Source organism: Opisthocomus hoazin, chromosome Z (genome assembly GCF_030867145.1).
Source record: "Opisthocomus hoazin isolate bOpiHoa1 chromosome Z, bOpiHoa1.hap1, whole genome shotgun sequence".
NCBI classification, from domain to species: Eukaryota; Metazoa; Chordata; class Aves; order Opisthocomiformes; family Opisthocomidae; genus Opisthocomus; species Opisthocomus hoazin.
In genome coordinates, this window is record NC_134454.1 from 55,321,591 (window position 1) to 55,345,606 (window position 24,016).

General features: G+C 38.4%; 1 protein-coding gene across 4 annotated transcripts in view; it reads left to right on the forward strand.

Annotated features, from left to right (window-relative positions):
* PCSK5 (proprotein convertase subtilisin/kexin type 5) overlaps positions 1-24,016 on the forward strand; it is a 260,034-nt gene that overhangs the window by 42,278 nt on the left and 193,740 nt on the right. For all 4 annotated transcript variants that reach the window (XM_075447030.1, XM_075447031.1, XM_075447032.1 and 1 more), the window contains exon 3: positions 3,808-3,921. In XM_075447030.1, coding sequence (XP_075303145.1) covers positions 3,808-3,921 — 114 coding nt within the window. The remainder of the gene's footprint in view (positions 1-3,807; positions 3,922-24,016) is intronic.

Genomic DNA, 24,016 nt, shown 5'->3' on the forward strand with positions numbered 1-24,016 from the left:
CCTTCCCTTCCCTCCCCTCCCCTCCCCTCCCCTCCCCTCCCCTCCCCTCCCCTCCCCTCCCCTCCCCTCATTAGGGAGCCGCTTGCACTATCTTCCCATATACATACTCAGGTAAATGTGCTATTTACTCCCCTCTGTATTTGTATTAAATCAAATGGATATTTTAGTTACAGTATTTTTATGCATACATAAAATTGTCATTAGGTCTTATGGGAAGACAAGAAGTTATGTTTCATTTTCTGGCTTTGGGTCTGATCATGAAAGCTGTACAGCCCTTCTGCAAAATTACTCTTTCATATGTTTTCCCTAGCTTTGCTAGGAGCTGAGGAAATAGGAGTTATGGACAACATCCAGCATGTAATAGGGGCAGACCCTGCAACAGATACATAATCTTAAGTACAGTCACTTGCTTTTTTGCTTAAAAGGTGGTGGATAAAATACAGAAAAATATTTATCCATACCTTACTAAAATCTAACCACCTACTATACTACAGGCTTGAAGATTAACTCAGTTGATACAAGCTCTTGTACAAATATATGCATGAACGTAAATACCCACATATATACAAAATTCTTGATGTGTCAAATTATTGTTCCAATAAACGGGAATTTTGTAGTGACACGGTGTTTATGATTGCTTGGACTACATAACTGTCTGGTAAGTGTTCTCGATCATGTTGTCTGGAAAAAAGGAGACAGAGAAAGGGTTTAGCTGGACCTTTTTTGAGCTATCAGTGTATGCATGTGTCAGTCTCCACAAGTGCTATGCTGCCTTTAGGTTTCAATCTTTTTAATGGTCAGCAGATATCTGCAGCTGAATAGGCAGTAAATAAATGGAGAGAACATGTTTTCACAGTGAATAGTAAGGAGTTTTGCAATTTGTCTTGTCAGGAAAACTTTAGTTTATCCATATAGAAATGGTATTATGTTGTTGAAATTCTGCTTCAACTGGTGTGTTGTGCAGGCTCCGGGAATATTTTACACTCCTCTGTCTCCATTCACAAAAAAAAGATGTTTTTCAAAAACTTCTCACAGTTGCTAATGGTAGTTCTTACAGGAGCCTTAATGCACAGGAGTCCTTAACGCCAAATTACATGCCCAGGGTCTCAGATTTATAGCTCCTCTACGCAATAGTAGTTTTAGTGACTACCTTCTTCCAATAATGCCCATGCATCTAAATCAGAGGTAGCAGTGACAGAAAGTTTAATCCTCTTCTACTGAGTCTGTCTCATTGTTTTTTCTTTGTGGGAACTTTAACAACACTATCAGATCCTCAGGTTGTGTTGGTGGTAGGCATTTGTAACTCCTCCCTGCAAACTAAAGTTGTGAAGGAGTTTTCACAGTGAGTTGCCATGCATGGCGTGGTGTGCTCTATGCAGTGCTGAAATTTGTTGACTTCAGCAACTTTCTCAACATGGTAACATACTCATTTGATTAATTTCTGCAGCTAAGAATCAGTCAATGTGGAAGTAAATACTCTTGCAGCATAGAAGTCTGAGACCCCTCACTCAGTGGAAAAAGTTTCTAGCACCGAGACCCAAATCTCTTAAAAAGGTTTGGAAGGTTTATCTATACAAGCCCTAAAAACCATGATTGCTTATTCAGACCTGTTGAAGCTTTTTTGTTATTGCTTCCTAAATACTAGTAATAGAAGAAGAGAGGTCCGTGATCTGTGGCAATCCAGCCAGCTGCAGAGTCAGAGATCAAATGGTACATATGATGCCTCTCACTTGGCTTCACATGTGTTGGGAGGTCTGGGCTACCTGGAAGGAAAGACACTTTGAAGAAAAACAAGATTCTGTTGTGAGGATCTGGAAAAGAAAGCATGTATTAGCAGCAAGTAACAAGGAAGTAGGGTGTATTATAAGTCAGTTATAAATCAGCCTTTTTTGTGGAGGAGAGATCTAGCTAAGAGGGTTGTTGATCCCACTTTAAAGCAGCCGTAAGGGTTAGTGCTTACCAAAGTCTTGTGTCTCTCCCTCCTTTGGCCTTTGCCCAGATACGCTCTCTGCATCTTACAGGTTTCCAGACTTTGTTACATCAAATGGCGCATAAGACTGATTAGCTACCTGCTCCTACTGAAGGGACCTCTGGATCCTGTAAGGTCTGAAGGGGGCAGTCAGCTCTTGGCTTCTCAAGATAGCGTCCACCAAGACCGATTTCAGCCTGAGCTGAGAGAAGAGCACAGGAACCAGGAGAGAAAGGCACACTATCAAATTTCTAAAGTCTCTTAGAAGTGGAAAGGGATCTATGATTGTTCCTAGAAGATTTAGCAGAGAAATGGATTTCACTGTGAATGCTACCTGGTAGTCTATATTCTTAAACTGCATGATTTCTCCTCCAGAAGAGGAGAATAGAAGAGAATACTCTTGACCCTGAAGTTAATTCTTGGGAAGGGGAAAAATTAATTCGTTCTTTATAAAGAAAACAAACGTCTATAAGGAATGTCTTAGGAACCCTCTGATGCCGAATTCAGGAATGTCTTCTTGTATTTGCATCTCACCAAGAAACAGAGGCCAGAGTGGTACCGTAGAGGTGTTAGAGGTAGGCATGGTATGGATCTCAAGCAAAGTTTCTGTTAATGTCAATGGACCTATGTCTATCTAAGGATTTGAAGCCGAGTGGTGTATGCACAGTAGCGATATTATCCTGCTAAGGGAAAACATTAATACCATCTCTGACAAGTGACAAAGAAATACGTGACCTGAAAGTAAACTTCTTTTATATATTTGTATGTTTGTGTGCATACACAGATATTCATAAACAGCACAAATGAAAGGTGCAGAGTTGGCTTCTAGTAGGAAATGGCTGTCTTGCTTGGATAGAGGTGAAATGAATTTTTATAGTTATATCCCATGAAACAATTCAGCAGAAATATGACCTGGGAGGAAGCTAGATGCGTGTAAATACAACTTGGGTTTCTCTGTGGATAGTTTATATTATTTACATTTATGGAAAATAGCTCCTATTTTGAATAGCTAATACAGAAATAACTGCAGAGTCCTGTCTGCATTAAGGTTGATGTTACTTTTGGTGTCGCCCTTGCTGGATGTGTCATGAATCTTTGAAGAGGTGTCGGACAGACAAGAATATAAATTTCAGAATTAGATTTTTAACCCTTAGATTTATTTTTCTGTTTCAAACTCTTTTTTTTTTTTTCTGTTGTAATTTGACCTGTTGCTCAGTGTCCAGCTGTTTCTCCCTCGGGAGGACTTAGTATAAAATAAAGTTCCAGAGTGCCTGGCTGAGAGAATCTTGACAAAGAGTCACTTTTCTGAAAATACAGTTTAATTTGGTTTTTTGCACTCCAAGTGGTAAAGGTGATTTAGATATTGGCTAAGCAAAACACTTGAATATTTTTGTGAATGTTTTTGTTTTCAGGCACAGACTTAAATCAAAAATAAAAAAAAAGAAAGCAAAACAAACAAAACCCCACCCTGTCAGAAATGTAATGAATTTCTCAGTGTAATATACTGTTGTATTTTGTAAAAGTAATTGGTTTTATAAATTTGGAAGAAGCACTAGTTTAATAATGTAAAATAATAGCATTCAAAAGATGGTAGCCAATTAAGTCCTTCTAGCAGGGGATTTAAGTTGTTTTTCAGGGAGATTTGTAACCCTAAGTCGGACATATTCCTTAGTGAACAGTATGCCAAGGTGAGATGTGCATTCCCACTGCCAAAATGAACTCTTTTAATATGAAATATGTCTTGGACTATGGTAATGGGAAACTTCCCAAAATTTCACACATTTGTTGATAATCTCCATGGAACTCTAACACTTTCCATATGTTTTCCTGGTTGGCAGGTGGAGTGGATACAACAGCAGGTGGTTAAAAGCAGGATAAAGAGGGATTATAAACCTGGTGGTACCCAGTCCACTTATTTCAACGATCCCAAGTGGCCAAGCATGTGGTACATGGTAAGTACATACAGGGCCATTGGCTCTGTCTCATGCTAGTGTTTAGTTCTGGTATTTTGAAAAAGGGCAGACTAGTATGTTCAGAAAAAGCAAATTTGAGGTTTTTTGATGTAACAAAAGAAGGTCTGTAAACTCCTTGCAAGTATCATAAAGAATTCCTGGTGGACCCTGCAATAGGAAACATTTTAATACGTTCATTCATGAATGCTTCCTATTGCAAGATGTCTTGGGAATTACTTATTGGAAGATAAACTTTCAGCAGTGAGAAGGGAAGGAACTTAGCCACCATCTGCGACAGCAGAAAAAACACTTGTTTTCAATGTGCCTGATTCACTGTCTCCAACATCATGTGATATAAATGTCTTGTGTCGTGAAACAGAAGAAAAGAGCTGTGAACACTGTCTATTCAGTGTTATAATCACACTCTTTTTAGTAATGAACAATTGCATTGTTGAAATAAATGGAATGTTTGTGCTGTTTCCTGTCTGACATAAGGTCCATGTTTTCTGAGCTTTTTTTTTTTTTTTTTTTTTTTTTTGCCCGACAGTCACAGTTAAAGCCTGGAGTGAAACTTTTGTGTTCATGATGTTTTTTAAAAATACCCTCATTTTGCCTAGGAAGGTGCAGAACATAGACTAGTTTGGGTTGGAAGGGACCTTTAAAAGACATCTAGTCCAACCCTCCTGCAAAAAGCAGGGACATCTTCCACTAGATCAGGTTGCTCAGAGCCCCGTCCAACCTGACCTTGAATGGTTCCAGGGATGGGGTATCTACCACTTCTGGGCAACCCATTACAGTGTTTCACCACCCTCATTGTAAAAAATTTGTTCCTTATATCAAGTCTGAATATACCCTCTTTTAGTTTAAAACCATTATCCCTTCTCCTGTTGCAGCAAGTCATGCTAAAAAGTCTGTCCCTGTCTTTCTTATAAGGCCCCTTTAGGTGCTGAAAGGCCACAATAAGGTCTCCTTGCAGCCTTCTCTTCTCCAGGCTGAACAACCCCAACTCTTTCAGCCTTTCCTCACAGGAGAGGTGCTTAAGCCCTCTGATCATCTTTGTGGCCCTCTGGACCCGCTCCAGCAGCTCCATGTCCTTCTCATGCTTAGGGCTCCAGAGCTGGACACAGGACTCCAGGTGGGGTCTCACCAGAGCGGAGCAGAGAGGCAGAATCACCTCCCTCAACCTGCCTTTGACGCAGCCCAGGATACAGTTGGCCTTCCGGGCTGCAAGCACACATCGTCAGCTCATGTTCAGCTTTTCGTCCACCAGTAACCCCCAAGTCCCTTTCAGCAGGGCTGCTCTCACTCCCTTTATCCCCCAGCCTGTATTGATAGTGGGGGTTGCCCCAACCCAGCTTTTCCTGCACCAGTACAATGAAAAGTTGTATTTGGTAGACAGTTGACTCCAGCTGACACGTGTCCATTTTGGCTGGTAAACGACTTGCTGTCTTTATCTACTGTCCTCTTGGTGTACTTCCAAATCCCTACATGTTGTTTTCTCACTACGTCGCCTATGTTGCGGACAGTAAGACACTCGGAGGGTTTTATGACTTTATAGATTGAATTGCTTCAGATAGGGAGGAGAATATGCCCTTCTGGCAACAGTATGTAAGGTAATTTTCCTGTAAGTAGATACTGTCTTTTCAGGTATTTTGTTACTTTCAAAGCATTAGGTTAGTATTTTGGGTAAATAAACAAGATTGTCCTAACAGAGCTTATAAGGTATTTTTAAGTTTTTATTCATTGTTGCATACATTGAAAACCAAAAAATGTCATAGATAATTTGTAACTAACAGTCAATAGTAGCTGTTGGTAAACTCAGTCAGAAGTCCTTAAAGTCCTTATCTTCATGGATATATCATATGAGCATGTTGTCAGTTAGCAAGTCTAGCAGCTTTGCTATTCAGTTTCCTGAATTCTTGTTTTTTAATGAGAGGCTAAGTAATAGCTCTATTTTCGAAATTCATCTTATTTTTATTAATGCTACTGACTCTTCCGATGGAAATATTGTTGCATATTAGTCTTTCTGAGCTGTTAGAGATCTGTGTCTTTCGGTCAGTAGCTGTCCTCATACAGTAGAAATCTATTTCATTTCTGTTTTTGCAGTACAGTATTGATGTAGCTAAGGGTTTTTTTAGCAGTTCATTGTCCGCTTTGAAAACAGCTTTTATCCAAAATGTAGTTCTTTTCAATTGTTTGTGAAAGCTGTATTATTTTGGGTCATGGGATCATGGCAGGTCTTTTTCCGAGTTTATTGAAATGTGTATACTTGTCTGTCTCCTCTAATGTGTATGTTTATTCAGTCTGCCTATCCTATAAATATGTGCATGAGGTGACAGACAGATTCCAATAAATGGCAGTGGATTGTGATGTTGTGTCCTTCAGTTCTAATTTTTCAAATATTTTGTTTTGGCAGTTTTAATTGAAACTAGAAAATAACGATCTTTATGCAGTCTTCTGTTACTGCTATAGACTTTCAGCTCTGTATTAGACTAAAAATAGGGAAGCCAAATTTCAGGAGAATAATACTGTCAAGCAAAAGCCCACTATATATTGTGTAGGGTAACTTATGTAATTTTTCCTTTGATCTCCTAGATATGTATACAAGGTTTTTAGTGCCACTGTAGCTCTTTCATGGGGTGTTTTTAACTGATAATGGATGCTTATAGCAGTTGCCTCTAATTTTGTCTCAGAATGTAGCAGTCTCCTATTTATAAATCAGTTGCATTGCCTAGCCACACAGCTTCACACCTACCCCACAAATGACAGGAATACAGGAAGCGCTTTAAGGCAGCAAACAGACTTTACTGTTTGTCTTGTACAATGTTCAGAATGTTGTCATTTCTATACCTGTGGAAGAAAGTCCTCACTTGCAGACTCTCTGGGAAGGAACTGCTCCTGACTGATTGCATCTACCTCTACTGAACGACTCGGTGTATTTGCAATATCTTTAATGGTAGTGGTTTGATGACATTTTGTTGAGAGAGATCAGTAATGTATTAGCAAGTACACTATCTCAGCAGAGAGAATAGCTAAAAATATGTGAATGGATTGACTTCAGGACTGACTTGGGTCGTTACCAGATAACCTCATATGACTGTATTTGTGTTTGTAACCGTAGTTACTTTTGTTAATCTTATTTACCTTTTTAAGTTGAAGAGAAAATAAAGGAATTTAAGGTTAGTTAATGGTTTCAGTCATTGCTATGTCAGAAAGAGGTTTTTAGGTTGCTGGCTGCAGACGTGTTGTTGAGAAAGTAATAAAGTATTATCATGTACAGGTTTGCATTTGAATTAATAAGTAACTTCGTTGTGGGTTAGGATTGATACCTTTGGCCGTTGAACTGGCATAATCTCTAACAGGGCTGTAAATGTAGTTTAGATTTGTTGACATAAGTCCTTTTATTCAAAGACTTTGTCAGACAATATCTGATTGATACTTTTCCTCCCCCAGCTTTTTCTTCATAAGTACCACCCCTTTTAATTTTAATTCTCTCAGCTAGAAATTATAGATTTTTGATTGTGTGATAGCCATGCCAAGAAGTTATGAGGTAGATTCAGGCCTTCTTCCTCTTTAGGGCCATCATAAAATTTAAGTGTCTCTCAAGAACTATTCTGTGAACAAACTAAAAGGTCTTTTTTTAATCACTCTGTTTTTCTTGGTTTACTCTAAACACAGCCCTAGAAAGAGCAGAGAGATTAGGAATATAGTTATTTAGCACCTTATGGTTCTGTGGAAGCCAAAGCAGACAGAGCCACTTGTCACCTGAACAAGTATACTTGTACTTTTCATTACCAGGGGTTTATCTATTGAGAAATTACAGCGTCTCATGCTTTCTAATAACAAGGAAAAGGTGATTTTCCTCTGACTTTACTCCCTCAAAGCAAGCAAAGTTGGAAAAAAATCCAGCTGCTTTATCATGAATTTGGAATCCTGAGCCATCTGTGCTTGAGAGTGAAAGAGAATATTTTTGTAGATTACGTAACATGTGAAACTTTGCCTGTTCAACTGTTAAACTGACCTACAGAATTGTGTCCAGCTTGCTCAGAATCAACTGATATGAAAGAATAAATTCAAAGGGAAAGAAGGTCCCTAGTTAACATCCCCTTCCAAATTTTGAGTCAGGAAAGAGCTAAGTCCCATGTGCCGTCCCCAGAGCTCAGCTGTCTTTGTATCATCAGGTTATATCTAATAAATTTCTTCTCTTTCACTGATGTTGACAAAATAACCTGTTTGTCAATAACTGGATGAACTATACACAATCAGTTTGCATAACTGAAAGAGGTCAAAGTCAACCCTGAAGCCCTACTGCTATCTGAAACTGTTTTACTTAATTTGTAATAACAGTGTCTTTGGAATGATTAAGGGGACTTTGTGCCTAACCAATTGCACTATATCTGCCAGCTGGTTTAATGAGTTTCCTCATCTTGCCTGCATGGACAAATGGTCCTAAAGACTAGAGAAGGTAAATTAAAAAAATTGAAAATATATGCAAAGCTGTGGTTAATATAACTAACTTTGATAGATTTCAGTCAGAAGACTCTCCTTGCTGACCGTTTCTTTTTACTCCCCACTACAGAAGAGCTTTGTAGTGGTCAACTGAAACTGGAATCACGTAGGCACACAAGCACAGCTTTCTGCAGCTGTAATCTAGCTCTACTGTGATGCTGGGCTCCATTGCATATCTTTCTAAAATGAAATGTAATAGCAAGAAATTAATTTAGCTATTGTTTAATTTTTAGCAAACCATTTTTAGACTACAAAGATGTTGACTATGTATTTGCAGTCAGTTCAGACAGGCACAAGTCTTTTTCAACACTGTTCAAGGATAATCCTCTCCAGTACTGTTATCATCCCTTCTATTGTTAATAATAATTGCTAGTGCTGACAGGATTCTCTAATTTGGAGAAGTTTCCACTTCCCTACAAGGTTCTTCCCACTTGACACGGCCTAGTCACTGCTGGGCAGGAATTGGATACGTAACAGGATATTTTTGTGGGACTGAGAATTTACTGTAGGAGTATGATCTTTTGAGATGCGAGGCTGAAGGGAGAGGCACTGTTCTGTTAGAGCACCTAAGAATAAAAGTGATAGTTAGAGCATAGAAGCCAAGTGTTTTCTTATCACTGGATGCCACCTCATCAGAGAAAGAGGAAATGTGTATCCAGAGGTTACTCCTTATAGCTGGAGAAGGTATGGCACTGTCAGAGAGAAACAGGGGAAATGTGGAACTTCATGACAGTAAATTGCTAGGGTCAGATGGTATTCCTCTGAGAATCTACAGCATAAAATAAGCAATGTAACTAAAAATGGTGTTATACTCGGAGAAGAAGCTAGCCAGGGTCTCCAAAATGATCACTTGGGGGTCATTCTGAAAATTTTTACAGCAGTGAAACTTACCTGAGAATGTAGGGAAATAGTGACAATATCACAAAATAGTGACAATATCATTAAAGTTGTAAACCATAGCAAGTAGTGGAATGAGGAAACTTGCCTATCGACTTCTCAGAAAATGCTTGGAATAGAGGAAGAAGGACACCACCTATTACGTATAGAAACTAAAGAAAATGATGCCTTTTAATTGTCATTGCTAAACACATCCCACACCAACATAAAGTATAATTCAAAGCCTCACTGAAGTAAAAATTTAATTTTGTTTTACATGTATCTCAGGTCCACAGTGATGTCAGCTCAGCTTCTGTCTTAAATCATTTTAAGGTCTGATTTTGTTGTTGATCTCTGCAAGGTACTTGCTCTTTTCAAAGTTATTTTCCTTTTTCAGAATCTCTTTCATTTTCTTAAACTTTGTTAGTTTCTCTTCACATTTATTCCTTGTTATTCCTGCTTTCTAGACATAACCTGTGGTTTGGAAGACAAAATGCATTTGGAGGAGTGCTGAAAGCAGACAGCTTCACAGGTTTCTGCTTGGAAACCAAAAGAAGGGCTTTCCTCTGAGAAGCAGCAATATAATGGAAAAGGACTACAAGATACTATAATTGACGTAGTCTTTTTAAAAATACAAAAAGCATATTAGGTAAATACAATGCACTTCAGCTGCTGAAGAAGTCAAATTTTCTTACATAACTTCTGGAAAGATACTCTAATAGAATTCTTTAAACTGAAGAAAAGATACAATGCCTGGCTGTGCTGTTTCTCGAACTGCTTATATTATGACGTAGCTCTGGGGGCTTTTGAAAGAGCATTCCCCATTTCCAAAAACTAGACTGAAAGGACAAGCAGATGCATGAATGCAGTGTTTTAGGGGATTCAAGGTAGAAGAGGATTATAGCAGTGTCACCAGGGCACAATAATACTAGGTGACTGAGCCACAGTGGAAACTAATGTTCACAAATTATTTGTGAATAGTACTTGGTGAATTACTGGAATGAGGCAGCTATATAATATTGTTACACAATTATAGATGTAGTGTGATGTTACTAAGACGTTTAGAAAGCTGTTGAAGATAAAAGACTTGCTGAGAAGCTTAACTCATCAGCCAGTATTTATCAGTACCCTTTCATATTTGCACCATAAGATTTCTGGTATAGAAATATGAATTATAATTTACACTGCAATTGAAAGCAGTCCATGCAGACTGGTAAGATCTGAATTATTGCATCTAGGGCTGGCTGCGTTGAGCTCTGATGCTGAAACCAAAACCCAGAACAAATCACTTACTTTTCATTTTCAGTGAAGTCAGCATTGCTTTAGCTTTGACGAAGGGTCTGGTGAGGCCAGCTTACTTTGTTTCTTCAGAAAACTCCTCCAGTATGCTACATAGTGCTCTCCAGTTATATCTGTGAGCTCCCAGGTGAGCTATACTAGCATTCACAGGGAGGGACAGACACTCCTGCTCTAACACGGTACAGTTGACTCTGGACAGCAGCCAGAATGGGGTTAATAGGCTTTTATCAACAGTGAGTAATGTGAGTCTCCTAAGGTCCTGCAGCTGTGAAAAAAGGTGGAGTGAAGAGTTAGACAGGCCAGTTGCCTCCCTTGTGCCGCTGATGAGATCTGTGGGGAGCTGGTTTATGTTGTGCCTCCCTTCCAACTCCAAGTGCAAGCGGCAGAGCGGAGAATAGGGTTTTACGTCCCTGGTCTGGCCCTTAATGAGGTCAGCTAAGGCAAATGGGGCTATGGAAGGAGACAGCCAGGACAAAGGAAGGAGTGACAGGCGCCTGATGGGACGAGCTGGAGAGAGGCAGAGGGAGGAGGAGAGGTCACACTGGGTCCGAGTGCAAGCCCGGGTACAGAGGAGGCAGAATTTGGGACACAGTTTCACCTGCCGCACGCTAACACCACACCAAATGAATACATGTCACCCTCCTTTACAACCTCTTAAAAATTTATTTCCAACCCACCTATGCCAGACATTGGCAGCTAAGGAAAAACCTCACTCTCTTTTTATTGCCCTCCTAAGAATTGTTCTCTCTTGCTTTCTGTCTGTGCAGTAGAAGACAGATCATTGTTTTTTCTGAGGTGGCATGGCATGCTTGCAAGTGTTTTGCGTATTTTGTAGCTTTGTTTGGTTGTTGCATGCACATTTCGTATTTGTTTTTTTTATTGAGTGAGAAGATCAAGCTTTTGACGTTTTAGAAAATTAAGAAGACAATATGTGGCTTTTCTTCCGTGGAAGTGCTGCTAGAAAGACTCAAACTGCCTGTCAAAACACTACCTTGCAGATGTGTATGTGGAAGCACACCCCTTGTTCTCTGTGGACAAGGTAGACCTAGTAACATAAGGTCAAGTAATACATAATTTAACCTAAATTAATTTCCTGTTGGAAGACGACAGCATACTGTAAGTAATCAAAAACCTGTAGAAGTGGATTTATCCTTATCTACTGAAAAGATATTATTAGTGCAGCTAGTTTAGCAAGATTAGCAAATAGTTTAAAGACAGAGCAACCAGAGAGGCTGCTTGGTCTGTTCCTCTGGGACATTCAGTTCTGACTTCCATATAAGCAGCCCTGGAAGTGCCCAGGAAACACAAAATGGAAGCCAGCACTGTTCAGGGGTTGTGCCAGCATTTTCACTGAACGAAGAAGCAGCAATATTGAAATCATTTCCATACTTGCTGTGGGAGAGATTTTCCTGAGTGTCAAAGATTTGGTAATAAATCACACAGCAACAGCATACATTCCTTTGCCTATTTACTAGAGTGATTTTATCTTCAGAGAGAGACTATCCAGTTTTATTTTATCTTTCAAGAAGTTATTTAAAATGGAAGTTTTTTTCTGGGTAAAAACTGAGTCACAGTAAGAAACTGCCAGTACTTTTCTTTATAATGTCATTTACGAAGTATTATTTGTGTATGGTGTTATATTTGTCTGAACTGCCTTTTTCTGACTAGTTTCCGAAATTAGTAAGGAAATCATAGTGCCCCAAAATCTTTGCTGAATTTCTAATGAGATATGATAAATATCTGCCTTTAGTTCTAGTTCAAAATGAACAGCTAACAATAAATTATATGGAACATAAATTGATATAAAATTGCTAACATTAACAACTGTACAGTGTGCCATACTGGAATTTGCCCATCATTACTTTCTAACACCAGTTTTTCAAGAGCAACTGCTTAGTTAGTTACCCACTTTTCAGATCTTGTTTTTAACTAAAATCAAGTAATATCAAATAGCAAAACAATTTCTTTTGCTGGGCAGTACTGAGTAGTCTATTAATGTTACTGAAAAAAGGAAGAGGTAATTTAATTATTTGTAAAAAATGAAACAAAATGCTTTAAAACACTCACTTTTTCTACTTTTTTTGGTATTGTTTGCATACTAAAATTGCAGATACTTCAAGAAAAGTTTTGCTTAATCTTATATCTACCTAATTAATATTTTGGGGCTTTTTTCCACATAAGTAACACCGTACAAACATCAGGAACCCCAAAATGACCAGAATTTCACACTCACAGTAGAGAAGAATCGATTCTGAAGCTTGCCTGTCTTGTGGTCTGATTGCTAAAGAATGAACTGGTGTGACATGTTCAGTTTGCCCTCATCAGAAGCAAACTCATAACCTATGAGACTTCTATAAATTTCTCACACGAACAGTAGCTATATTACTTTCCAGTCAGGGAGCAAAAATTAGTGTTGTGCTTCTATAAGGCAATTTTTTAACCTTTCTATACAGAGGAGAGCGTGATCTGTGTAGCGTCCTTTGCAAAGGAGAAATTGGAGAACCACTGTTTAGGTCTTATACCAGTCTTGAAATATCACGATGCCTATCTTTACTGAAGACAGATGCCATATGACATAGGATACCATGAGAATGGGGACATCAAAACTCTAGCTTTCCTGATTCATGCATCCATGCTCCAACATGTCTTCCTGTATATCACGTGAGCAAATGTTGTGACTAAAATCAGAAGTATGCAGAGAACCTCACTGACCCTTTTTTGACCTCAATTCCTGCTGCTTTTTCAACCATGTTTAAATGAAGAAAACCAAGCAAAATATAGCAACCAAAAAAAGCCCCAAACCAAACCAAACCAAAAAAAAACCAACAGAAAAATGAACACAGTGAAGATGGAGACTTCAACAGAGTCTGCACCACTTCATTAGATACGAGTCATCCTTGGCATAGCTTGTAGCTACTTCTAATGTCATGAAATCTCTGCTGAGAGTTACATCTGCTGCTCAAGCCCTGTGAAGAGGATTTTCTTCTAGCCAAACAAGAAACAGGTAGCAGAGGAAACTAAAAGTACAGCAAACTCTATCATTGCCATTTTGGAGAGAAGTCCAGCAAATGTTTGCACATCTGCATGACTTATAAATACAGTTTCAACAAAAATTAACCTCAATAAATTAAGTGATCATTTTGAACTCAGTCATTTAATATAGGAGACCCTATCAGAGTGAGACCCCAAGTCTCCTCAAAGAGAGGCAGTAGGGCTTTTTGAAAAATACACCAATTCTAAGGTTTGGAGCAATACAGGCAACATCTGTGCTTCCTCTTTTGCTGTGGAGGTTATAAATTCTGCAAAAACTTTAACACTGGTGATTTCAAAATAAACTTATTTACAGCAAACAGCAGAAATGCATGGTAGTCAGAGGGAAGAAGTGTGTGGGAGGGAAGAGCCTCAGACAACCCCAAGAAGTGCAATTGTGAATCTTCTACAATGCTGATACCACTTTTGTCTTACCCGTTCTATTGCAATAAAGTACACTAATCCAAATAGCATGCCATTTAAGCTTATAATTGTCCTGTCTTTATCTATTTTGGTGTGAATTCCTGACAGAACAAAGCAAGTTATTTTCAGTTTTGAAAACAGTTCAAAACTATATTAAACCCAAGTAGCATAAACACAGAAGCCTAAGGAGAGGCAGATGTAAATATACATGACAGACTAAACATAAAGTGTATAGTGGATTTTTTGTCTTCTGTGTCTTTCAGATAAGACAGTTTATTAATAAACAGTAAACTACTGCTTGGGAGATAGTGTTTTGGATTTTATTAATGTCTACTCCTGGTTACAAGATTACATTTCAGAGCTAGAAATTTCATTCAGAAAAACATAAGGACAAGACAAGCAAAGAAAAAAATCTTTCTGAAGTTACAAAGAGGTTTAATAACTTCTTTGTTCAACTTCCATATACTCTTCCACATACAGATTTAATGCTGAACCAGGAGACTTCTTCTCTTTATAAGTGTCCTGGCCTGGGTACAATTAGGCCGTTGAGGAAAGTTTGTTAAATGCAAGCGTTCAGACACAGTGTTTGAATGGGCTTTAGATGATCCCAGCTGCTGAAGCAATGAAATCCATTTGCCCTTCTAACTAAGTCCCCAACTACATGAGTTCAAACGTGGATAGAGTAATTAATACAGCGTACTTGCAAAGTGTTACAGCCCTTACATTTTGACAAGGAGTCAGTCTGCTTGCAGAAAACATGATTCTGGAAAAAATCCCTGATTTCTTATAACCCACTGAATTTGTGTCTCAAGAGTTCCTCGGAGCCCTTGTCTGATGATGGAACTTTCTCAAGACACCAAAGACAAGCTTAAGTCTCTGTGTGTCACATCCTATGACCTACAGTATCTTTGTCCCCAGCTTCTCAATCCAACCCCATTCCTAGCATCATCTCTTATGACTACTTGAACAGCAGAGACAAAAAAAATAAAGGAAGAGGGAGCAGGATTAACTTTTCTGACAACTCTGAGACGTTAGATTGGTTCAGCTTTCTTGAGGGTCTTGACACTCAGTTTAGGGTGTCTACTCTCTTAGTTTTGATTTCATGAGTAGGTGTATTTTTGTCTTGTTTTTGCTGTTTAAAACAGTGTCTCCTGCAGTTTCCATCAGTTTCCACTCGAGACTGGTGATGAACTACTGCAGGAGAGGATAAAACTATTGCGAAAGTGAAAGCATTCTTCTGTTTTATATCTATCCTTTGAAAATGTTTGCCCAAACACACCATGACATTGTCCCATTTTTTGGTGAACAGGGTAGTTGCATGATACTGACCAGTGAGAGAGAGAACAAAAATCTGAAAGGTTCCTGTCTTTTAAGCCCACTCACATTGGTCATGTGGTCTGTTTTCACTACGTCTGGCTCCTGCTGCTTCTCCAGTATTCACAAGTCTGAAGTATTGACCACACTGTGTGAAGCAGCTTTGATCTTGTTTGGAACTTCAAGCATGCTGATAGCCTGAGACCATGTTATACATTATGTAAACTGTTACCACTGAAACATTCTAAGGACTGATTCAGCAGATATTCTCAATGAATGAATCAGCAAGGGTGGCCAAAACCACTTTGTAAGCTTTATTTGTTACTTTGCCAAGCCCAAGAAAAAGTCTTAAATGTCTCAACTTTTGAAAGACTCACATGCAAGATTTATCCCACAATCTAATAGGAAAAATAAACCTGAGGCTGAGCCGTGCACCTCTTTGCTGCTTAACAGGTAGAAATTGTATGTATGAGTGTGTCTGTGAATGAAACAGAGGTTATGACCCGTGTTGCCTTCAGGCAGGGACTAAGCAGCAGAGATCTCCTGATGCGGTTGTGTTGTACGGGAAAGGAAAGGAACAGTTTACATGTCTGTATATGTGTTTAGGATAAAAAAAAAGAAAATCTAAGTCATCACCATTTTTCTTCTAGGCAGTTGTGAATAGAGGTGCTACTAGGAAATTGATGCGAATAGGAAAGTTCAAAATAAAAGTAAAGCATACAATGACAGCATTGAGCAAGTTTCCCTCATTTCTCCTTTCTGTAGCAACCCTATGATTATAGTCATACTGAATCAAGTTGTTCATTTGATTCATGTGTTGGTTTTGGGGAAGAAGCATGGAGAAAAATACAGAGCAATCAAATAAAATATTTATTATGAATTGAAAAATTCTCACCTAGATTCTTGTTTTGCCCTTTGTATCCATGTTAAATCCTGGCATCCATAAGGCAAAGGATGATAGGTTAACTGAGAAAAAGTCGCTGAACAGAAAAAAAAAAAAAAGCTGTTTTGACTGTTCATAAGGAAAAAAGATAAATCCGTAATAATAAAGTGGCTACTTGCAATGGTGCTGTTAATGAGACGCTGTGCAACCAAGTACACAGGTCTAAATGCACCTCACTGGAACTAGGCATCCACTGAATGGTTTGCAGATCAAGAATAGATATAAGCATATTCCTAAACTTAAGTGTGTACTTAAAAGTTTTGTTGATTTTTTCAGTGTCCTCCAAACTGACATTAATTGGCCGCTAACTGGCCTAAACTTTGTGTTTAAATAAGTCTGTTATTATATTGTGATTACTTGTTAGTTGGTTTTGTGGGTTGTCTTATTTCAAGCCCTAGACATATACAGGAACTGACCAGGGGGTCTGTAACAAAACTCTGAAATGGATGTTCAGTTGAATCAATACAGAAGCCTTACTTATTTTATGCAGTGCCAAGGTTCTAAAAGCAAAACCAGTTTTCGTTTGGCTTTTCTTAGAAGCCTTTTTTCCTTGAAAGACCTTTATCTTTCATACAAGTAGCAGAGCAACCACATAAACTCTCATTTTGCTGTTTTAAAACAATCCATACCTATGCACAGAGACGGTCATCAATTAAAATTTCTAGATTTTCCTCCAGAAGTAATAAAGAAATATTTTTTCAAAACTTTATATCACCCACTCCTAAACGTAAAGGTCAAAGGGAAAAAAGTCAAAACATCACCTAATCTGAAAGTTTCATGTCAATTCCCTTTTGACATTATTGCTTTGCGTATTTAATTGAGTTTTATTCATAGTAATGAGTGTTTCTGTGTGTATTTAGAGTGGAGTTATTCAGGATAAGCTTATATTTAAAGCAGCGCCTCACTGCAGATGCTGAAACTCCCTCTCAAAGTATTGGATGGCAATTAAACGGCAGAAAAATGTTTGTTTCTCCCAGATCATACTTCTTACTGAGGCTTCTGTGGAATTCTTGCCACAGAGCTACTTTAGTCTCACAGAAGACAGCATCAGCATCTGAACTCCTCTGGCTGATTCGTTTCATCACATATGGCAGAGAGTTGTATGGTGATTTCATTTGACCAACAATCAGTATAACTGGTAGTCTGCAATCACAAGCCCAGAATTTTTAATAAGCTGCAGTAGGTTTTCAGTAAGGCATACACCTGTTATGTAAAAGATAAGATTTGTAAGAGAGTCACATATAAGAGCACTGTCTTAATGATTAGCTATTAAAAATCATACACCTTGTAGTTGCATGTTTATGTTGCCCTGTACTTAACATTGTTAGGTCATTCTCTACTAGATTAAAGACATTTTCCCCCGTCAAAAATATCATCTGTGTTGAGTTGCTTGCATGCTGCAATCAAGTCATGACTTCACCCTCTCTTAGATAAAAAAAAAATTCTTTGAGCTAGTAAAGAATCACTGTAAATTGTGTTTCCAGCACTTGGTTCAGAAAACAATAGCAAGGACTTATGGCTTATTTTCCAAGAGCATCCTTTTTGAAATGTCAGTACTAGGCACATGCACGTATCATTCCAGGAATAGTATCACTGCTGTCATTAAAAACATGTGTTAACCCACTTTTCTTGCTATCCCACTGCTTAACTATCAAAGAATAATACATGGCTTCACAGAACATCTTCTTGAAGTTTTGGGTGACAGTCTACCTTACATCTTAAATCCTTTTCACCATTACTGTGTTTCTGGACACTTTCTCTCATTTTGTGCCTTGCACTTTCAGTTTAACGTGCATAATTTTATGTATGATTTTATAAATAATTATATTAGAAACACACCACCTAAACAGGTTCACCTTCATAAGTGATCCAGATCACTCTGTCTCTATTGCCATCGTTACTTCCCACTCCACTAATTTCTGTGTCATCAGGTTTAAGAGTGTGCTACAGGAGAATGTAATTTCAACTTTCCTGAACTACAAGAAAGCATAGCAGCCTCGTAAGATTTGAGACTTAATAATTGCAAATGCTCAGTAATGTTTCCTTAAACAAAATGAATGTCACTATATCTGTTAAGCCGTCGTAACAGCTTCAAAGTGCAAAATGATATGTCAAATCCTCTGTTAGCTTCTGTATGAGTGGCTACGTTATTAAGTGTTTATGGATTCATACTACATCTCTAATGGATCTAAAGATCTCATTGCAGTTTTTAAGTAAATAAAACCATTTTTGTAACTGTCTCATGCATTTCCGTGGTAGAACATAACAGTTGGAAAAAACAATTAGTTTACTGGAAGTTCATTGTATGAAAAGGAGCCACAAAGAATATTTTGTAGGTGTAGTACCAGGAGAAGTGGATGCCAAGGAGTTGTCAACAATCATAAAATTAAGAGCTCTTACCTTTATTTTATTTCTGATTGTGTATTATTTTCCCTTCTGACAATACTCTCATCATAGCTTTCTTTACTACCTTCTCTGGGTATCTCATCTGCTGATTTCCTTGGGTTTTTAAGATACCAGCTTAATGCTGAAATGCTGAAACAGTTATCATTAATGGACATCATTTCAAAATTGAGACTGGCCTATGCACAGACTCTATATAAGCCTGACAGTCATGAATGTCATTTCCTCCTAGTCCCAGTTAGACTAATTACATTGTCGAGTCTTTGATGTGCCTAAAAAGTGCTTATACTGAGGTTGTATATTCTGTTGTGTCTACAGGAATACATTCCTCTAGTATCAGCTCAAAATTAGGTTTTTAGATCAGTTCCACGTATTCAATTACTTTATTTGCAAATGGGAGAAGTTCCTTCATAGTACTGCTGCAATCAACATAATCTGGGTGTCTTTAGTGATAAAGTCCAGGTTTAGTTTAGCAGCAGCTCGCCAAGTCCCTTAAAAGTCCTGTTACTAGAAAGCTCCATAGATGTTTTTATGTGTCTAGTTTGCAAATATATTGGGCTTCTCCAGAACCTTTCTGCAATATCTACATTTTCTGAGATACCTTGAATCCTGACACTATGCTGAGATTTCCTTGAAGACTGTTGCAATTTTCACAACATTTTTACATTCATTGCCTATTTTGCACAGTCTTTCAGGCACGGCTGTGTCATACATCTGGACCAATCTTCTTCAGCATTGCAGAAGGACTTTAATGTTTAATCAGCTGAGTCAAATTTCCTGAGACAGTAACAAGAGTAACTGTGTGGTACTTTCTAGCCTTATGCAAAAGTTTTACTTTGCTTTGTTCTGGAATAGCCTTTCCTTTTCCTTCCCAGGCCTCCCTAGATTTCTCTGGGCTAGTTCTCTCATTTCTGCCAGATGATCTCATCTGCAAAATATAACTAGCCACTCCCTCTAGTGGTTTGGCCTTATCTTCCCAGGTTTCTCTTATAATAAACAGTGGGCCTTGCATTCATCAACCATAGCACGTTCAAATGGTGAAAAGCCCATTGGTGTCTAGGGCACTTACCTCCCTATAGGCAAACTAAAATAGTAGCCATGCATCTTAGTCTGATCCTGTACTGTTAATGAATTTTCACAGCATGCATTTCAGTGTTAGATTAAACATTTCTGTAAGGCTGTCTAAGGAGGGTAAGGAGAGATTTTTATACTTCTGTCTCAAGAGAATAGTTTCATGAGCTTAAAGTTTGTCCTCTGGCAAGTTATAATCTCCTCTGACATACCAACTAAGCAAATAACGGGACCAAGGGTACAATAACCCGCTGGCTTTTTATGGTTCTTAGGGAAAAGGCTTCTAGGTATCAAGTAGCATAGATGTTTATTGCTGAAGTAAAGGCACTGTGAAACAGTTCCAGCCTCAGGAACTCCACATGCCTACAAGAAAACAAGGAAAAAACGCCTTCTCCATTACTGATAATGGAATATGGACTATCATCATATTCTGACCTATCTGTACCCTGCTTTTCCTACCCAGTTTTGTCCCTTTAGGAAGAGTGGGGACATGTATCTTTCCTTCAGCCTCCTGAACAAGTCCTGTTATCTTACATCCCTCCCTCTCATTGTCCCTCTCTGCCTCCTTCTGCTCCCGGGATATCCCACCATTAACACCAGATGTCACCAGCCTATTGCCTCGTGGATCACAGGGACCAGACCACAACATAAAATAGAGAAAAAAGGACTGCAGTAGTGCAAAAGTATGAGCATTCAGAGCCAACATCTCTTCATCTGTTTCCTCACAAGCCCTCTCATTCCTACAAGTTCGTAACATTCTTAGAAAAACAAGTTTTGTGGTCTGTCCTAAATGAGCTCCCTGCTCATCCCCCACCCCCAGCATTCCCATAACAATATATCCTTCTGAAACATCACTTTTCTCTTTTCTCTGTAAAATGAAGAGAGGGGAAGGGGAGAGAAGTGGGTTTGTGTAAGCCCTGGCTCCTCCCACTTTCGTCAGTCTCGGCAAGGTTAATGATTAATTGAAGCCATCTGCTCAGGGCCTTCTCTCCGTGTGGTTAGTTCAATTCTGTCATGTGTGTTCACACAAACTCTAAATAAAACCACTTTCCTCTGCCATGCTTCTTAACAACTTGAGGCAGAAGTAATGGTCTTTGACTTGAAAATGGCTTAGAATGTAAGTTGTGAAGAGCTGGTCTTTAGTAGTGTAGAAAGAATCCTTAGAAATGTACAAAAACTATTGTAAAGCAAGACTTACCATCTCGCTGTTTAATTGTTATCTTAGAAGTAACAAAAACATCAAGTCTATTTGGAGAGAGAGAGAGGGAGAAATTTGGTCTTAGATTACTGCAACTCCATGAACTGATGCATAAAAAAAAAAACTTCCTGGGACTTCCTGTAAAACTGCCCAATTTTTCTTTCTTTTTTGTGACCTAGAGGAGGTCAAATAAAAATATCAAGCAAAGGCCACAGAAAATGGGAGAATGGAAAAAAATGTCTCTCTGAGGAATTATTAATCTTTTGTGAATACTGGCTCCCCAGGGTTGATGGTGCACAGCTGAGGCCATGGAGCAGCTGTTCTTTTCACATATTCTCTCTAATTAATATAAGAACTGCCATACTTTTTGTTTCCTAGGCAGGACTTCAGGCAGGTAAAAATGCATTAACGTTTGATCTACATGCTGGCTTTTTCTTGCGAAGTAGGATATTTATACAGTAGTGGTAGTATGAGTAGTAGCAGCAGCAGAAGCAGTAGTAACAGCCACATATAAAGATATATTTCCATGCATGCTTTTTTCCTTCCTGCATTTCTTAGCAGTAGCCACAGGCTATGAGGCTATGGAAATCATTTCTTCTCTTCCCTCTCTGTCCTTTACTGACTCCACAAGATGTTCTGCATCAGGTTCTTGTATTTCTCCCAACATTTCCCAGGGGTATATCTGTCTGTACATTGACACATCCCTCTCAACATGTGAGCACTGGTTCAAGGATACTCAAGATGCACCAGGTCTGTAATATGTCATTCGTATGGATGATTTTTGCATCCAGGGTAAAATGGACACATTCTAGCTTCCTTTATTTGCAATTTCTTTTTCCTCTTTTTCTCCTTCTTCTTCTTGCTCTTCTTCTTCATCTTCTTCTTATTTCATTTCTTTCTGTACATATATGTATTTTTGCTCTTTGGGATGATGTGGTGGACCTTTTGCAGTTATTGTGAATGCTGCTTTTCATATTTGCCTCGTAGTGGAGCTGGCAGAACATGCACAATGACCATAAGGCATTTTTAGCTACATTTCTCTCTTTGCCTTGAAGAAGTCTCTCCTGTTGCCACCACATGGGAAACAAAAACAACTAGAGGCAGACATCCTAATGGAGCCACAGGTCATTTCCCGTGTAGAAAGAAGAGGTGATATTAGAGGTGAATTATTTCTGTGTCTATGCAGGTTCCAGAACTTGCACCTGGGAGTGAAATTTTGCTGTCTACAGACCTAGAAGTGGGGGATTTTTTCCTAGAAAGGCTATGCTGTGATCAGCCTGTAGCACATGGACATACAGGGCTTCCCTGAATTTGCTCATGTTTAAGATAGCACACAGATTACAGAAAAACAACCAGTACTGACTTTTAAAAAGTGCCAATGATAGAAAAGTAATGGAATTGTCTTGAATACAAATTTAACACATTATGAATTATTCTATTTTTGGAAAGAATAGCAATGTAATCACAGCCAAAGAATAAGATTTATGAGCTCTTTATTTTTCATTGCAAAAACCCATGTATATAGTCTTGTAAATTATTCTTGTCTCACTATAGCCATCAGATACTCCTATGAATACAAGAAGCCCTTTTATATTGATTTCCTGTTCTCCTTCATTGCTTAAACAGGCATAAAATAATGTATGTCTGTTTTTGTTCTTATTGGCCTCTAAGTCTATTTTTGTTTGTTAGCTTAAAGAATCAATAAAGCTTAAGAACCAAATTCATCTCTGAAGTAAATTAACTAAACCCTCTAAAGTTGCAGCAATAAATTGGTGTAAAATATTTAATATGATACACTCTTGAAATATTTCTCTTGATACAGACACAGATAAAAAAGTAGCAATTCAGTAAAGCATGACTCCAGAAGTTGGATAGTATTTAATGCAAAAAAGTCTTGTATTTGGGGTGAATCAGTCTATATTATCTGCCTGCTCCTACTAGAGCTTAAAAATATTGTGTGCAGCAGTAATCAGAAATGATTTAAAGGTCAAACTTAGAAGAAAATAATTTCCTATTCAGTTAGCAATTGCTGTGTATCATGCACTAAATATCAGGTTACGTCTGAGAAAAATAAAAAAAAACCCTCTGCAAGCACACCTTCTTCTTCTGAAGAACCTTCTTTCACCTTCTGTTTATTGTGATGAAAGAAGAAAAAAATGTGAGAAATACTTCTAAAAAGAAACATTACTTTAATAGTCGCCTTAGAAAATGTAGCTTTCAAGTGCTTACTCTAGGGAAGCCAAAAAATAATTTCAGAAGATCGCATTAGCTTTACAGGTTATGATGCTCTTCAAAGCCTATTGTCATGATTTCTACTACCTTACACATGCCATTTTAATAAGGACCCTACCTTTCCAACTCTCCTGGTTACCTCCCTGCTTACTTCTTTTATTCCATTTTAAAATTAGATTACATCAAGATCATAAAGAAAAGAGATTCTTTCTCTTTTTTGCAGGAAAAGAGAGAACAATTGGCAAGTTTTAACATAGAACACTGCACGAAACTGAAACTCAGAAAGCTGAACATAGCATCAGGACGTCTCCTCTACTAAAGTTAAAAGCTGATAAACTTTGCTGCCTGTGCATTTGCCTGGACAAGCTAAGAGTGCCAAATACCCCACATTACATTCCCTTCACAGAACAGGTAGATTGTCTCCTTTTTCTCGTAGCTCCACAAAATGCCAGGACCCATTCCTTGGACCTGTGTGTCCCCCTTCTCCCTGCTTGTATTGATCAAGGTCCATGCATAGGCCCTACACTGTCCTTCCTCTATGTGTGGTCTTGTATAGCTTCTCCTGTCCTCGCCATGCTTGCAGGTTAGTAGCTGACAAAACCTGTTGTAGAGAACGTGACTGTTGTCTGTTTCTGTCTGTGCCAAACACCATTTAATTGTTACTCCAGTGAAACCAGAAAGACTGTTTTCTTCTTCATCTGCTTCTTCTTCATCTTCTGAATACTAAAAGAGTCTATCTTTTCTAATCTCTGACTGGGAACTAGTATTTCAGAGCTTTCCAGGTATTGGAAACATAT